At 38.0% G+C, this 18,431-nt stretch overlaps 1 protein-coding gene and 1 non-coding gene across 2 annotated transcripts; both read right to left on the bottom strand.

Moving 5' to 3' along the window:
• Positions 1 to 3,439: 3,439 nt before the first annotated feature.
• Positions 3,440 to 4,132, bottom strand: LOC108997368. The gene has a single exon (XM_018973596.1). The coding sequence runs from the start codon at positions 4,130 to 4,132 to the stop codon at positions 3,440 to 3,442; it is 693 nt and encodes a 230-aa protein (XP_018829141.1).
• A 13,479-nt stretch (positions 4,133 to 17,611) lies between these two features.
• LOC118349507 lies at positions 17,612 to 17,721 on the bottom strand. Its single transcript, XR_004802464.1, has one exon. It is a non-coding gene; the product is annotated as a small nucleolar RNA R71 (small nucleolar RNA).
• Between the last annotated feature and the right edge of the window lie 710 nt (positions 17,722 to 18,431).

Genomic DNA, 18,431 nt, shown 5'->3' with positions numbered 1-18,431 from the left:
GAGTCCAGCCTCTCAGCTACCCGACTACTTTACCTTCCCGTCGAGGGTCAACAGGCGGGTCTAGTCTTAAGGGTAGCCCCGACCTGCCTCTTGGCGAAGGCACGAGTCTAGTCTTTCTGCTGTTCGACATTACTCCCAGGACGACATCTCCTCTAGCAAACATCAAGTGTTTACACTCGTGCCATAACTGCCACTAGCGGGTTACCTCCGAGAACGAGCCTCCGAGCTCCATAACCGCCTTGCGTGGATTGCCTTCTGGAACAAGTCGATGGGCTCGACAATTGCCTAAGGTAGACCCAGTGGGTTGACGGGCTCATTGACCACTAGTGCGGTTTACTACAAACAAACTCTAACACTAATAACAAAACAGAAATATTATAGCGATTTACATCGGTAGGGAAAAATCCACCAACACCATTATAAACAAAAACGTCCGAAGAATAAATGTTTTTCGATAACGATAAATGTTCATACGAAACGAACTCAAAGCCTACTTACCTTCCCTGTGAATGTCAACAGGTGGGAAAGGTTAGGGACCGTCTGATCTCCTTCATGACGAAGCGCCGGTCCAGCCTCTCGGCTTCCCAACTAATTTACCTTCCCGTTGAGAGTCAACAGACGGGTCCAACCTTCGATTGCAAACTCCCTCATGGAGAAGCACGGCTTGAGAGTCAACAGGCGGGTCCAGCCTTTCAATTGCCCGACCTCCCTCATGGTGAAGCGTGGGTCTAGCCTCTCGGCTGCTCGACTACTTTACCTTCCGATCAATAGGCAGGTCTAGTCTTATGGTTGTCCAACCTTCCTCAAGACGAAGCACGGGTCTAGTCTTTCGGCTGTCCGACTTTACCACCTCCTTCATGATGAGTTGACAGGAGGGAAAGGTCAGGGACCGCCTGGCCTCCCAGGAGCCCAACAGGAAAGCAAGTCCTTCGACTGCCCAACCCCAGTTGTCGTGCTGCAAAGGCGGGAAAGTTCAAGGACCGCCCCACCTCCCAAGCACCCGATGGATGGGCGAGCTGCTTGACTGCTCGACCTCTCTTGGGCACCTAATGGGGTCGAGCTAGCCTCCCTCTTATCTCGCCAAGACGAGCTCCACGCTTGCACCTAACGCAGTAGAGCTAGCCTTTCGTGTATCTCGCCAATACGAGTTCCGCGCTCGCAACAAACGTGGTCGAGCCCATCTCCCAACTAGCCTCACGCTCAGAAATCTTCATCACTCACCGCAAGTGAAACGGAAAACTAGGGGCTTGTTCTCGGATTCCATTTTTCCATGGACTATCTCTGTCAGATATTTTATCTTAAAGATTTTCAAGGCCTTCTTTTGCTACAAATTATCTTTAAGAATTGCGGACAACTGGAGGGGATAAAATATCCCAGGCCCAACGTGGCTTTCCAAGCCCAAGGTTGAGGGTCTCATCAGGAGGGAAGAAAGAGAGAAGGAAGGAGGGGACAAAAGGCTGAGAAAGGTTAGTGTGTCAGGAGGGAAAAGAGGAGAGATGTGACATAAAGGAAGGATGGGCAGATGATAAAAGGAAGGGACAAAACGATTTCGGAGTTTTTTTTTTGGCTTCCAGACTGCTTCCAGACAGGGACTCCTTAGCTTCTCCAACCTCTCGTCGGCACCTCCAGAGAGAAGATCTCTACCAAAAAATAGATCTCTGATCTCCATTGTACACAGAGGATGAGAGACAATGAGAGTTTGTAAAACAATCATATTATAGTAGATTCTCCCCAAATGACCCATGAATATAAGTATTATACCAAACTATGTAAATATGTGTGTCTCTGCCTCTTTGATTTTTTTTTTTGCATTTATTTCCTATTCACTGCCATGGATGTAAGTATGGATGCCATAAAGCTATACCGGACCACTGTTTGGTGTCTCCAAACCACACCGATCGAGGCCCGAAGCGTGTAGCAGGCCTAAAATGACTCTTTCTCCTCTTCCAGCCTGTTGTGTAATTTTTTGGCATTATTAAGGGTGGCCCAAAGCCACCCTTGTGGCCCTTACCAGGGGTTTCCAAGGGCGAACCACTTCTGTGGCTTTTGGGTGACTGCCACCATGCATTTATGTTTTAAATTTAAATTTAAAAATAAAAATAATGGGGTTTTTCAAAAAAAAAAAAAAAGTTGTTGGGCTTCATATTTTAGGAATCTTAAATATAAATCCATAAAACTATTCATTTAGGTAACAAAAGAAAAGAATAGGAGTTGTTTGGAAATAATTTCCATCTCATCTCATCCTATCTAATCTCATTTCTTTTCCAAATATCACTCAATCACAAACATTTTCAACCTAATAATTATAGATTCTATAAACTTCTAAACAAAATACAAAAAATAATTCTAAGTTTTTTAAATCTCAAAATAAAAATAATATTAAAAAATTATATCCTAACAATATTTCTTATTCGACTTTCTCTCTTCTCCCAAAATTCAATAAATACTTAACTCAAACTATCTCATTACTATTTACAAATTTTCTTACTACTATTTACAAAATTCTCAACTCATTTCATTCCATGCATCATTTAAGAAAAAGAATAAGAAATCCTATTATCGATCGTATATTTTACTCTTTAATCACTTTTATTAAGGGTAAGGCTCATGCATTTTGTCCACAATTTTCTCAATCATATTAACTTATTTTTTATTGTCATCAAATTTACTTTTTCAGTCTCCTAAAATTTTATTGTAACTACACTTTTCTTATTTGCATTCTGTTTTATTTCAACAAAAAATAAAAATTATTATTTCAGGTATATTATTTCCCATTTAATTTTATTTCATATAAATTTTGATAGAGAAGCTTTCATCCTTGGGGAAATTTACTAAAAAAATAATATTACTTTCAAGCACATTTTTTTTATAGGAAACACAACTTCATTAATAATAAAAGGATTATAGTCATTTATCAAGCCATAAAGCTTGAGAAAGAAAGTTTGGAATACAATTCTACCATATATCAATGCTCTCAACATTCCAAGCATTTGGACAAGTGCTGCCATATGACCTTCTCTATAAGCATGTTGAAATTGGCATTCACCAAAACATCTTTGTAATTTTTTAACTTCACTCATAAGAACACCCAGTATAGTTTCAGAGGCTTCTTCATTCTGCAGTGCCTCCACAAGTAGCAGGCAGCCACTTTCTACAATAATCTTCTGGATGCCCATGCTTGCACAAATTTGTAGACCTTTAAAGATAGCTAGTAATTCGATAGCCTCTGGATCCTCTACTTCATTTTCCTTTTTACTAGTTGTCATAACGGTATCACCCTTATCATCTCTAAGGATTGCACCCACACCAGCCTTTTGAAGATCACAAAACATGGCGACATCTACATTTAGTTTTAGGAAGTCTGAAGGGGGGGGGGGGTTCTAGAAAAAATGTTGCTTCACTTTGGTATGATGCAGCATCTTAAGGTCCTTGTAACTCCTCAACAACGACATTGCCTACTCTGCCACCTGTCTTGGATCCAGGTAGTCCGTGTCATGCACCATTTTGTTCCTCTATACCAGAAGCCCCAAGCAAGGAGAAATAGTAAAGACAATGCCTCTGGATTTCCTTCCTCTTTCACCTTTAGTGGCATATCCATCACTTGTAGATTGCTATCAAACCTTCTCATAGCAAGTAGATACTTATCCCAAATATATCTGATTTGTGGGTAGTTAAAGAGAGCATGAGAGAGGTCTTCTAAACTTTGGTGGTAGAAACAAAAACTCCCCCAAGCAACCACCTTTATCTGCTGCAAATTTTGTTGGGTAGGAAGCCCCTCTTTGCAGGCTCTCCAAGCAAAGATTTTAACTTTATTAGGTACTGTCATCTTCCAAAGGGTTTTCCAAAGATCATGCTGTCTGTTTACAGTTAAACATTCCCCTGCATCACTGCCTTGGATTCCTTTTATGAGCCTGTATGAACTTTTGACACTCAACTTCCCATTCTTCTCATGTGCCCAAACCCATGCATCGGCTTGTTCTCCAGGACATATAATAACTTTTAGAACATCCACAACTATCTTTGGATTGAATAGAGTTCTAATTTTTTCCACATGCCACCATTTTGTGCTACTGTCAATGATGCTTTCCACTGTGTCTTTTGTGTTTTCATCTCTAACGATTATGCCTTCCATCTCTAAAGCCTTGTGGCCTGGAATTCACTGATTCTTCCACAATCTTGTTGTCTTCCCATCATCAATCTGCCATCTACAACCTTGTTTCAGCCATTTCTTTACTTCCTATATTCCTCTCCCAGCATATGAAGGGTTGGTCCCCAACCCAGCTTCCAAAAACTGCCCTTTAGGAAAATATTTGTCCTTGGAAATTCTATGCAGCAGTGAACCTTCCACTTTCAGAATTCTTTAGTCTTGTTTGGATAGTAGAGATAAGTTAAAAGTCCTCAAATCCTTGAAACCTAATCCACCTTTTGACTTTGGCTAATACATTTTCTACCAACTAACCCAGTGGATCATCCTTTCATCCTTCTTTTGGCCCCACCAGAACTTTGCCATCATATAGCCTCCAAGTCTGAACATAAAACACTAGGTAACAAGAAACAACTCATCGAGTAGGTTGGAATTGAAAGAACTACTGCCTTAAGCAAAACCTCCTTCCTACCATGTGAAAGCATTTGTTCTTTCCAGCATTGTAGTTTTTGCCACACTTTCTGTTTGATTTCTTGGAAAGCCCTTGTTTTTGATCTGCCTATAATAAGGGATAGTCTAAGATATTTCTCATATTGTTGGACTTCACTAGCACCCCACAAAAGTAATATTTCATCTTCAGTTTCAGGCTTCACATTACTCCTAAAAACCATGGAGGTTTTATCCCTATTGATCTTTTGACCTGATGCCTTTTCATATCTCTCCAGCACTACTTGTACCCTTCTGTTTTCCTCAACCTCAGCTTTACAAAAAATTACACTATCATCTGTAAAAAACAGATGATTTATATGAGGAGCCCCTATAGATTTTTATACCCCGAGATCTCATTTCTCATTCCTACTGATTTCTGTAAAGCTATCAAACCTCACAGTGCAAAACATGAACAAGTATGGGGACAAATGGTTCCCTTGTCTCAGCCCTCTACTGGGTATGATAGGTCCCTTGGGTTCTCCATTCATCAAGATTGAAAAACACATAGATCTGACACAATACATAATTAACTCAACCATTTTCTGCTCAAAACCCATGATCTCCATCACAGACTGTACAAACCCCCACTTTATTCTATCATACGCTTTACTCATATCAATGATATGAACCCGCGGGAATGGAATCCCTTAAACCCACAATCAATTTGAAAACTCTCCAAGAAAGTCAAAATCAAGTCAATGGATGGAGAATCTAGACCCGATGAGAACCCGTTTCAAGAACCTAAATTATATTAAAATCTAGACCTATTGAAGAACTCGTCCCAAGAACCCAGATTACAAAGGAAGAACGCTACAAAGGTTGTGGTTTACTTTTGATAAATTCAAAAGTTCAATTAAGAACGAGATGAGTAAAACTCAACTCACAACGAATAAATTCATCAAATTTCATAAACTGATTAAAATGTGGCCACATAGAGTATTTAAAGCAAAACCTAATGAAACCCTAGCCAAAATAAACCCCCATCTTCCAAAAGTGACCCTGGATGAACAGTGCCGCGGCTACAGTGTGGCGCTACAGTAACTAGGCTACAGTAACCCTAACCCTAGTTCAATAAAATAATAACTTTCCCAACATGCCCTTGCATAGGCCCCCTTAAGTGCTTCCTATAATAAACTCAATTATTCTAAACTAATAAAATAAGTTCTTCAAATGAATTCAATAAGTTGAAACCCTTCAAGAGTCCAAAGCCTTTAAGTCTTGTCGTTGCCCTATTCCATAACTGATCAAATGAATTAAAACTGGATCTTCATCTTTCAAGCCCCATCTTGAATGTTGGGCTCTTGCTAAACTCGTCCTAAGTGGATTGCATCAATCCTTGCATTGTCTCCTTGATCTTCTTGGCCCATCTGGAAGTTGCAAATGATCTTTAAGACTAGGCCCATCTTGGTTCCCATCATTCTCCCTCTCCTCAAAAGGATTCGACCTCGAATCTCCACCTGCATTAAAGGGAAAATGGTTAGTAACATTGAAAATAGTAGAAACAAGTATGCATTTTCATTAATTTGTTCAAGAATTTGGAAAAGACCATCCAAGCTACTCCTGTCATCAACAGGTAAAGGTGTTAAATCGAAAGTAGTAAATGGATTAAGTCCATAAACAATTTCAAATGGTGAAAATTTAGTAGTAGCATGAACACTCCAATAATATGTAAACTCAATGAATGGTAAACAATACTCCTACAAATGTTCATGAAGCACATCCAAAGTCTTCCTCGAACCAAAATGACTACTCCAATATGCAAACTCAATGAATGGCAAATGATACTCCCACAAACGTTCATGAAACAAACCTAAATCTTTCCTTACACCAAAATGACCACTCCAATTATATGCAAACTCAATGAATGGCAAGTAATACTTCCACAAATATTCATGCAACACGTTAATGAATGAAAAATGATGCTTCTACAAACGTTCAAGTAATACGTCAATGAATGGCAAATGGTACTCCCACAAACGTTCATGGAGCACATCAATGAATGAAAAATGATACTTCCACAAATGTCCATGCAACACGTCATTGAATGGAAAATGATAGTCCAAAAAATGTTCATGCAACACAACAAAAGTCTTCCTTACACCAAGGTCACCCAACAAACCACCATGTCCATCACACACAAGCAACTTACGCATAAAACTAGTAGGCACACAAAATCTATTCTCTCTAAAGAAGTACCAATCTAATTTATAGAACTTACCAAATGTTGCTTTCTCACATGTTCCATACACACTAGCAAAGTCATCATCATTAGCTTGCAATTCCTTATCATATTCAAGTCTCAACAATTCTGCATCTAAAATGAAGACAAGGACATACCCTCTTGCTAAAGTGTCAACAACAAAATTTTTCATACCTTGTGTGTATTTGAATACATGAGAAAAAGTCTCAATACAATCCTCCCACTTAGCATGCATTCTAGTCAACAACTTACCTTGTCCCTTTAAGTGTGTCAAGAACTCATGTTCTTCAAATAAAGGTTGGTTAGGAATTGTCGCACCTGGCACAAAATCAATGTAGTGCTCTATATCCCTAATAGGTGGCAATCCACTAAATACACCGCTAGGAATCATGACCTTATATCCCTGCAACAAAGAAACAACAACACTAGACAAAGAGTCGTTAAATTCATTAGTATAAAAGCTTGCCTTAGCATAAAAACTCACTTTTGTCTTTCTGTTTTTCTCTGCAACCTCTCTTTCTTTTTCCTCTTGTGGCTCCACTCTTTTTTCTTGACTCTTAACCACCTCTATATTTTCTTTTTCTCTCTCTCTTTCTTTTGATGTTTCGGCCTCATTCTCTTTTTTCCTCTCACTTTCTTTGTTCTTTTCACTATTTGTTTTTCTTTCACTCTCCTTTTTTTTTTTGAACTCTTGGCCTTACAATTGTTTTTCAACTCATTTTCTCTTTTTCTTGAAGTTTCAGCCTCACCCAAATCATTTCCCTTAGGTGGTTCGGTCTTCCCCTTTGTTACAACTTGATCATTTTTGTCCCACTTTGGTTTCCAAGGAGTACTAGAAACCGAAGTATACCTTGATGTACCCTTTCCTTTTAGCCGCCTCTCCACCTTCATAGCCATGTGCACCATATCCTCTACCTCCACATAATGTTGCAACTCAACTACATTGGCCATCTCCCTATTCAACCCACTCAAAAATCTTGTCATCGTGGCCTCCTGATCCTCCACTACTTTAGCCCGAATCATAGCCATCTCCATCTCCTTATGGTAATCTTCTACACTCCTAGATCCCTGTGTAAGATTTTGTAGTTTTTGGTAGAGGTCTCTATAGTAGTGGCTAGGTACAAATCTCCACCTCATGATAGCTTTCAACTCTCTCCATGTTTCTACAGGTCTCTCAAGATTCCTCCTCCTATTGGTCACTAATTGATCCCACCAAATAGTCGCATAATCAGTGAACTCAATTACAGCCAACTTCACCTTCTTCTCCTCAGAGTAATTATGACAATCAAACACTAACTCTATTCTTTTCTCCCACTTTAAATAAACTTTAGGGTCAGTTCTACCTTGAAATGATGGTATTTTCATTTTGATGCTCCCAAGGTTTTTATCTACTCTATCTCGACCCCCTGGGTTTGCCCTAAGTCTTCTTCCATGCCTAACTCCTCTATGTCTATCCAATCCAACTTCAGATGTTAGGCCTTCCTCATCCTCACCATACTCTCCATTTTCATACCCATTCTCAATTCTAAGCTCACGTCGTCTCCTATCCCTCTCACCTTGCAGATTTCTAATCACTGCTTCTTGATTATCCATAATATCCCTCACTTCACCCAGCACCAAGTTCAACTGCTCAAACTGTTGTTGCATGGCTTGCAACACAAATGATAAGTTATTTGCCATCCCTTTTGGTGAAAAGTCACTTCTACGAGACATCATAATATTCTGCACAAAAACAATGTTAGTGGAAAACCTCACACACTCCCTTACGTGTTTACACTCGAATAATGGCACTTCACTCGTGTTTCACTCTTAATGGATTTTTCCCGATAATAGTCTCATACTCTCTTGCCTTTTACCTCAATAGTTTTCCCGCTCAAGTTCTTTAAGAACTAGTTGAACTAAATCAAGACAATACAATCTTGTATTATTCCAACCAGTAATATAGATCAAAGAAACAAGGAATGAATAAAATGACATGAGACTCAAGGAATTTATACGAGGGAAAGAGTAATTATAAAACAAGATACCAACTAGAAAGATGTATTCAACTCCTATGATGATCAAAGCTCAATCAACAAATACTTTCTTTCTCTTTGTTGTAACTATGTAGCAACTTTGAATACGCCACCTTCTCTTTTCTTCTTCTTCTTCTTTCTGTTTTTTTTTTCTTTTCCTTTCTTTTCTTTTCTTTTCCTTTCCTTTCTTTTCTTTTCCTTTCTTTTCTTTTCTCTAATTCAACCACAAACAAAAATATTCAATTGTGAAAACCAAGCAATTGAATTCAAACACACAAGCATGGACAATGAAGTAGAAGAGAATCAATGGAACGACACTTCAAGCAATTGACAAACTTAGAGATGCAGGAAACCCTAGAATTTTGAAACCCTAGGTGATGCAAATCTCAGCCAAACCCAAAACCCTAAGAATTTCGGCAGCCTACTTTTTGTTTCAATTTTTTTTTTTGGCAACCCTAGAACAATGAAGCCCTAGAATTAAATTTAAGGATGCTAGAATTAAAAGATAGAATCAAACCTGATTGGAAACCTTACTCTGAATACCAAATGATATGAACCCACGGGAATGAAATCCCTTGAACCCACAATCAATTTGAAAACTCCCCAAGAAAGTCAAAATCAAGTCAATGGATGGAGAACCTAGACTCGATGAGAACTCATTTCAAGAACCTAGATTATATTAAAATCTAGACCCGTTGAAGAACCCGTCTCAAGAACCCAGATTACAGAGGAGGAACGCCACAAAAGTTGTGATTTACCTTTGATAACTTCAAAAGTTCAATTAAGAACAAGAGGAGTAAAACTCAACTCACAACGAATAAATTCATCAAATTTCATAAACTGATTAAAATGTGGCTACATAGAGTATTTAAAGCAAAACCTAATGAAACCCTAGCCAAAATAAACCCCCATCTTCCAAAAGTGCCCCTGGATGAACAGTGCCGCGGCTACAGTGCGGCGCTACAGTAACTCGGCTACAGTAACCCTAACCCTAGTTCAATAAAATAATAATTTTCCCAACATGCTCTTGCATAGGCCCCCTTAAGTGCTTCCTATAATAAACTCAATTATTCTAAACTAATAAAGTAAGTTCTTTAAATGAATTCAATAAGTTGAAACCCTTCAAGAGCCCAAAGCCTTTAAGTCTTGTCGTTGCCCTCTTCCATAGCTGATCAAATGAATCAAAACTGGATCTTCATCTTTCAAGCCCCATCTTGAATGTTGGGCTCTTGCTAAACTCGTCCCAAGTGGATTGCATTAATCCTTGCATTATCTCCTTGATCTTCTTGGCCCATCTGGAAGTTGCAAATGATATTTAAGACTAGGCCAATCTTGGTTCCCATCACAACTTCAATGACAAGTATCTCTTTTTCTCACTTTTTTTTCCTTCTTTAAATAATGCACTAGTTATAAGCTACCAGTAAATTATCAATTATTAAATGACCTGGGACAAAAGCACTTTAGGAGTCAGAAATGATAGTCTTCAATCTATTGGATATAACTTTGGCAATTAGACTACATTACATAGGCCTATTGGTCTATAATCTGGCAAATCTGCTACTCTAACAGGGCACTTTTTCTTTGGAATTAATGTAATGAAAGTATGGTTCAGTGAGGAAGGGAAAGCACCTGTGTTTAAAGCCCTTAGAACTGTTGCTGAGACAATTTTTCCAACTACATGCCAATACCTTTGGAAAAAAAAACTGAGGCCATACCATCTGGTCCAGGAGCCTTCGATGGGTTCATTTGTTGCTTCAAAAAATTCTACCTCTGTATACTCCTTAGTTAGTTCTTCATTCATTGAACTGGTCACCTTCCCAACTAAAGTCTCCAAAAAATCAGTTGGGCCATTTGATGTAGAAGTTGCAAATAGGTCCTCAAAGTAATCAAGGATCACCTTATCTCTCATCTTCCCTTCCTGCCATACACCAGAATCATCTTGTAGCTTCACAAGTTTATTTTTCTTCCTTCTCTGAGATGCTTTCGTATGAAAAAATTTCGAGTTCTAATCCCCTTCCTTAAGCCACAAAGCTTTGGATCTCTGCCTCCACATAACCTCATCCCTCTCTAACCACTTTTGAACTTCTTCCCTTACAAGATTGTGCTCCTCTCTTCTTTCACCTAAGGAAACCCTCTCTTGCAGTAGTTTCAAATTCTGTTTTGCCTTGTTTAATTTGTGTTGCACATTGCCGAAGCTAGTACAATTCCAAACATCCAATTTCTGCCTACATTCTAAAATCAATGACATTACCTCGTCCACACTACTACTACCTGATCTAAATCTCCATGTTGCTTCAACAATATCATCACATCCCTACTTCCCTACCCACATGGCCTCAAATTTAAATAGCCTATTCACTCTTCTCTTCATTTCAACCCCATCTTTACCTAGCCAAATATGGTCTGAGTATGCGTGATGCCCCCAACCTTTGCTTGGGATGGAACGAAGACTTAGTTGGGACATGCAACACAAAGTTACATACCCATGTACATGACAGTTAATATGCAATGCAATCCTAATATGCAACTAGCACTATGCAATAATCGCAGCAGAAATAAAAGGAGTAAGTATAAAATATGTCAGAATGACTAAAAACATCCAAACTTCATTAGAAATCATTAAGTTTAAAATATCAACATAGCATTGACTTAGTACAACTAAGAGTTAAAGTCAAATCATTCTCTTCATGTGATCTAAAGCATGAAAGACTTGGGCTATAAACATCAGGATTAAATCTAATCTCCTCTCAAGGTCCGGCTCCTCCTTGTCCTATATTATTTAACTGATTCCATCCATACTTAATGATCTTGAGTACCTGGCACAACTTCTACTATTCCGAATGAGGAATGATAGTGGGTAAATACAATAGTGAGATTTCGAGAAATCTCAGTAAATAAACAAATAACGTGGAACAGATATCATAAGCATATGCAGCAAACTTAACAATAAATGCATGAACATGAGCTTATACATATGCACTTGACCTTTCAAAGACTTCGTATAAAAACATGACATTTTATAGCTTTTGCTTTCATAAACATGCTTTCATCATTCATACTTGTTCATTAACATGCTTATGAGTTCGTGGCGTTTCTTGACTTATAACATAATATTGGATACCTCACGACTCCCCTATGCACCGTGTGTTCCCCTGCTAGTTACCACATCAACCATTGGCCTCTTTGACCAAGGTGACTACATCTGGACTTTCATATACGGCAACTCGCATTTTGCCTTCACCTTAGGTGCACCCACTAGCTTTAGGTGCGATCCCACTCCGGTATCTTTTTCTTTTAGGTACCATTTGAGATCCACCGACAGTACTTCGTCGATCAAGGGATATGCCTCCATTTTAATTACTCCTGAGAGAACATAGGAGTTCCACTAGAACATTCCCTCGTCACAGCATTTGGGGTCATGATAAAAATTTTACTTTTTTAAAAAGACTATTTTCCTTTCAAAAAGGAGTTTTCACAATCTCAATGCATGTGACATGACAATGAACCTAAAACTTTCATGAGATACATGAATTACCAAAATGGTTCATCATCATAAAGTAAAACACCCATACATGCAAAGCATATCCCGTTATAGCTTGAAAATATTAGAACATGCGAACATGTTCCTTTATAACAATTAAAGGCATTCATATCAATCAAAGGCATGCATTCCAATAATAAACATGTAAGGGCCGAAGCCTTCAAATCCTAATGTAATCAAGAATTGTTCTTATCACATAAATAATCCCAAAGCGCCAATTATCTTACTTCATTTATAAGGTTGGCCGAAAGCTTTGTGTAGAGAACCATGCATTCCAATCAATTTTTCATGAACTTAGAATCTTCTAATGTATTGAACAAAGTTTTTTTAATAAGGAAACCTCATGAGTGCCGAAGCATTTTCTTGTGTGTATCGGTGATCCTTTCATGATCTTAGTCCATGCCGAAATGGTGAAATACAACATTCATGTTCAACTAACATAGCACATGCCGAAACCCTACTTGACTTCTTACTCCATTTCCTTTCCACATTATACACATATTCCATAACCCATTTCAATCATGCTTTAAAACAATCACATCAAGAGATATTCATAGCACATAGAAGAACAATAATATCATAAAAGACCATACAAAACCGAAACAACCAACAAGTTCACAAACCATATACATAAAATATCCAGGCACAAGTTAGATGTGTACTTACAAAAATCCAAAATATGCGTCTATAGCAAGCAAGCTGAAAATCATATGTAATACTAGTTATGATCATTACTCAAGAAAAACCCTAACCCATGTGTTCAAGTGTAGTGCTTCTTACACCTTTTTGTATCCAAGAAACTCCAAGTTTTTGGACCCTTCCCTCTTGAATCCAAAACTTGTCTCCAATAAAAACCCTAGCTACAACTCACTAGTGCCGTGACCTTCTTACCTCAAAGCATCATGTTTTAAAGCTTAAAGACAAGTAGGGTTACATTTATCTTTCTCGGAGAAAACCCTAATCTAACCATGTGAGTGTAGGCATGATTCATGTGGAATAACCTTTCAAAACACAAGCTAAAACCATCTAGCTCAAGTGTGTGGATGTTAGAGCATAAGTTCTAGATGAACTATGCTTAAACCGAATCTCCCCTTCTTTCATGAAGCCATGCGTGTGGTATGTGTAAAGCAAGGAAAAGTTAGCTTCTTACCTCCTTAGTTCCTCTTCTTGAAAGTATCCTCACTATCCTTAAGAGAATGTTTGTGTGAGAAAAGAATATTGAAGTGAGTGTTTGGTTGGTGAGAAAATGATGGAAACTTGGAACGAAAAGTGTTGTGACCGAAATTCACAAGAGAAAGCATAAAATGGCCAAAGGTTCTATGGTTTTCGGTTTGTACCCTTTTATAGACACTCAAAGGCTTCTTGCATGAACCAAGCTCATGCATGGATGCCAAGTGGTGTGTAGCCCTATCACATTTTTCTTCTAGCTCATCATTAGATTGAGTTGGAAACCCTAAGACACCTCCTTGCATGTGGCGTCCTCTTCCTCCAAGTCAAAACTCACTTCCTCTTTTGCCCTTTCTTTTCATGTCTTGGTTCAATGTACCTTATGGTTAGAAGGTCTTTTACTAAATTCAAATCTCCCTCCATCTTTTACAAGTCTGCATGTGTGCCAAGTGGCATGTGAAGAGTGTGTTCATATACATGGGCTGCCGAACCCTACACTTCCCTAGGAGATCTTCTTTTTCACCATACCTTTAGACAAACATGTGATTGGTCCCTTTTGGCACAAAGAACTTTGCCTTAGCCGTCCACCTCAAGGGGTTTCTTCCACAAAAAAAATCTTCTAGAAGCCCTTAGGTGTATAGCCTTCTTTCAACCTTGATCTTGCTCCTTCCCAAGAAAAACATTTTACCTACCTTCATGCATGGTGACACATGGAAAAAAGCAACCTTTCTCTTCTCCATTGTTACCGTCCATGGCCTCTTGGCTTTCCCTAGTTTCACTTTCCCATAATCCTAATCATTTCCTTACATGTTCCTTTCCCCATAGTGACATGTGTCATAAAACTTATTCCTACAAGAAAATCTTCATGCATGCGGGACACATGGTAATGAAGGGATTGATCTTCCTATGGTAGGCGTGCAAGCCAAAATTCCTAGCTCCTTCTTACCTCTCTTCCCTTATTTTCATCTAGATTCATCAAGTCTTATACATAACCTCAAGTTGGGCGTGAACCCTAATTCTATTGGGCTTCAAAAATCCTAATTTCCTGCAAAGGCCGAAACTCTCATAGGCTTATACATAATTTTTTTTTTTTACACAAAAGCCTAGAAAGTCTTGGTCGTAGCTAAATTTTCACTTAAAATCATTTAATCATTCAAATCATCTCTTAATTGACCCGATTTTAAACTAAGCATGATAACCTTATCAAAACTCAACCAAATTTCGTACCAACACTTGGAAACAAAACTTGACATGCTAACTAAGATCAAGAGCATGATAACTTACAAATTTCGTGGCCTTCCAAGCACTCAAGACAGTCTTACACAAGAACACTTAAGAACTCATTCGGTTTCACTCTTTTGATCTCTAAGAGAGAGAAGTGCTCTCAAGGCTCAAGAGGTAGCTTGGAGCTGAGTTGTGGAGGATATGAGGAGGTGAGAGAAGTAATTATAGGATTCAAGAGGGGTGGAGAAGTTGGTCTTGGTGCAAGCTGATTGGGTGAAGTGGGAGGTGCACAAGTTTGGAAATTTTCCAGATTGCTTCCATGGGCTTATGTCACCTTGTGCAGGGGGAATAGTGGCCTGAAACCACCATAATTCCCTCTCCACAGTAACTGCAAGGGTTTTGTAGAGATGTCCAGGTTGTGGGGCATTATTTGGGTGGCAGAAAATCCCTCAAATCGCCCTTGGAAACCAATGGATGGAGGTGGTTTTGAGGTGGCATAAATTTAGTTTGGTTTTCGATCGTTTTGGGCAGGAAAACTGAGTCAAAATCCTTCATGATGGCATGGGACCTCTTGGGGATTGGGTGGTGAAGGAGGTGGAGTGGGGTGGTGGTGCAAACCATGGTAGAAGGCTGGTTCAAAATCAACCCAATCGGTTCTTACACAAACTAGATCAAGGTGCATCCGGTTTGGTTATTTGAGTTAGTTTGTGAAACTAAATTTGTCCAAAGCTTAAACTGGGTTTGGGAGGGTCTCATGAGGTGTTTAAGGACCATATTACCCTTGAGGACTGATGAGTGCATGAAAGTGCACTTTAAATACCCTATTATTGGACTAAAATGTTAAAATGTGAATATAAATCATAAGAATTAATGTGTACTCTTGAATTGAGTTTCTATTTACTTTCGGATGCTCCTAAGCAGGTTTTTGTGTTTAATTTTAGAGTCTATAGAAGATCAAGTCAAAGCCCAGTCAAATTCAAAGGTAGACTTTCAAGTGGGCAAGACATTGAAACAAGCTAAGAACTTTCAACGAGTGTAGGACTCTTCAAATAAGGATAATGATGGGGTTTAAGAGTAATTTCGATCAAGAAAAAAAAGAAAAAAAATCACAAAAGGAAACCGCAAGAAGAACAAGTTCGAATTCACTAGGAGACAGCCTGGACCTACTTTAGTATTTTGATCGTAACGTTCCACTCACATGTTGAATTGATATGATTCTTGATGCATTGTAAATATATCTCAAAGGGATACAAATTTGTCTTTAATAAGGATTTCTAAATTGGAACTCCTGAAGTGGGTACATGACTACCAAGATGAGTTCTAAAATTTAGGCAATTTTTATGCAAGAATCAAGACGACATTAGGGTTTCTTTCCTACCCTATATAAGTATATCATTAGCACGAAATTGAGAGTCCTTTTTGGAGAAAAGATGACTCAGTTCTGAAGAGAGGAGAAAAATATTATTTTTATTTATTTTTAGCTCTTCTATGGAGAACTAAATCTTGGGTAAAGCCTAAGGCAGAAATTGATTGATGAAAATATTTTGACTTTATTTCAATTCATAGATTAAGGTTTATTGTTTAAGATTCTAGGATTCAATTCTCTATTTGTTCTGGATATTATAAGTTTGAGACAATTATATTAAATCTTACTACAATTTGATTTTGTTGAATTATAAGATTATGAATATATGACTGTGATTTAAACGGACTTTTCATGCCATTGATGTGATCTTTTGCTACATTATTGTTTGTGAACATAACGTCGCAATCAGATCTAATATTCATTTTTATATATGAAAGTTTTGGTTTGTAAAGGAAGAATAGATTCTAGAATTAAATTTAAGAAAATAGATGAATATAATGTCATATCTTCCAATTAGGAATTTGATGCTATAATTCTTAATTGTGTATATAGTTTGGATTGAAAAAGTAAAAGTATTGGATCCAGTTGGTGGAAGCCCAAAGTTTTACTAGCCTTCTTCTCAGTGTCCTAATCTCATTTTAATTACTTGTTTTAGGTAAAATTTTCAGATTCTTGTCATATTGTAATTTTATCTTTCTTTTTATTTTTTTATTTTTTAAGTTTGTATCTTGTTGTGTTTCTTCCTACTCCCTGTGGATCGACATTTTGAACTATACTATAACACCCATACTAGTTTGGGCGTAGTCAAATTTTGACGCCGTTGCCTGGGAGACGGTGGAAGAATCAATACAAATAATTTATTTCAGTAGTTTGTAAAGGCGGTAATTTCGTTCCCTCTTTTAGCTTATTGCATTTTTTTTCTTTTTTTCTTTCTTTTCGTAGTATTTTTAGTTTTTAGTATTATTTTTTTTACCTTGCACACACAGATATAGACACCTTTGGTATATTTGCTTGTAAGTCTGTGCTAGAGTCAGAATCAAATTTTTTTAAATTATTAATTTGACAATCCATCTAGTCTCGAAGAAATGAGTGAACAAGAAGATCAACCCACTAGAACTCTTCAGGATTACCTCCACCCTACAGGCACAGTCACACTATCATGCATCATATTTCTAACCAACACTCGTCAACTTGATTTTAAGATAGGGATGATACAACTACTTCACCACCTTTCATGGTTTAGAGAATGAAAATCTTTATTTACACATTAGAGAGTTTGAAGAAGTAGTTGCGACTTTCCATAGTCATAATGCTACAGATGATGTTGTGAGACTTAAGTTCTTTCATTTCTCTTTGAAGGATAGAGCAAAGAGTTGATTGTACTCACTAAGACCACGGTCAATAGGATTATGGAATGAGAAGATACAAGTTTTTTTTAACAAATACTTTCCCCAGCATAAGACTAAGGCTTTGAAGAAGCAGATCTCCACATTTGCACAAAAGGATAGTGAGACTTTGTATCAGGCTTAGGAGAGGTTTAAGGAGTTTTTGAGTATGTGTCCTCACCATGGGTATCTGAACTGGTGCTTAGTTAGTTATTTCTATGAGGGTCTTACACCTAGAGAGCGTCAATTCATGGAGATGATGTATAATTGTGAGTTTTTATAGAAAAATCCTGATGATGCCATAGAATATCTCAATGAGCTTGCTGAAAAAGTTCATACTTGGACCGGACCTAGTGCTACTGAGAGTATAGGTCACGGCCTGTTGGAAATCCAAATAGTGGTAGAATTTACCATCTTAGGGAAGAAGATAACCTAGAAGCTAAGGTAAAGGTTTACTAGGGAGTTAGCGGTGTTAAAAACTACGGATTTAAAGCCAACATACATGGCTACTCTTGTAGAGTCCTTTGGACCGTGTTTTGTGTGTGGTGGGGTAGATCACCTAGCTTAAGAGTGCCCCACATTTGCTAAAATTAAGGGAATGTATGAGAAACAATGTAATGCCTTAGGTATGTACAAGAAACCTTTTGCACCTTTATCTGATAACTGCAATCTTGGATGGCGTAATCACCCCAATTTTAGTTGGAAATCTGAAAACCAACAGCCTGCACAACCACCTAGCACTTATCCTACACCGTATCATGCATCTTCCTCTTCTAAGAACTCCTTAAAAGATACATTGCATGCTTTTATTGAGGCATAGGGTAAAACTAATCAAAAGTTTGAATCTTTGATCACATAGGTTGTTAAAGAAAACAAGGAGATAAAGAGCCATGTATCCAA

This window comes from Juglans regia, chromosome 9, assembly GCF_001411555.2.
Source record: "Juglans regia cultivar Chandler chromosome 9, Walnut 2.0, whole genome shotgun sequence".
Taxonomy (NCBI): domain Eukaryota; kingdom Viridiplantae; phylum Streptophyta; class Magnoliopsida; order Fagales; family Juglandaceae; genus Juglans; species Juglans regia.
Note: the sequence above shows the minus strand (reverse complement) of the source record. Positions and strands in the feature narration are given on the sequence as shown.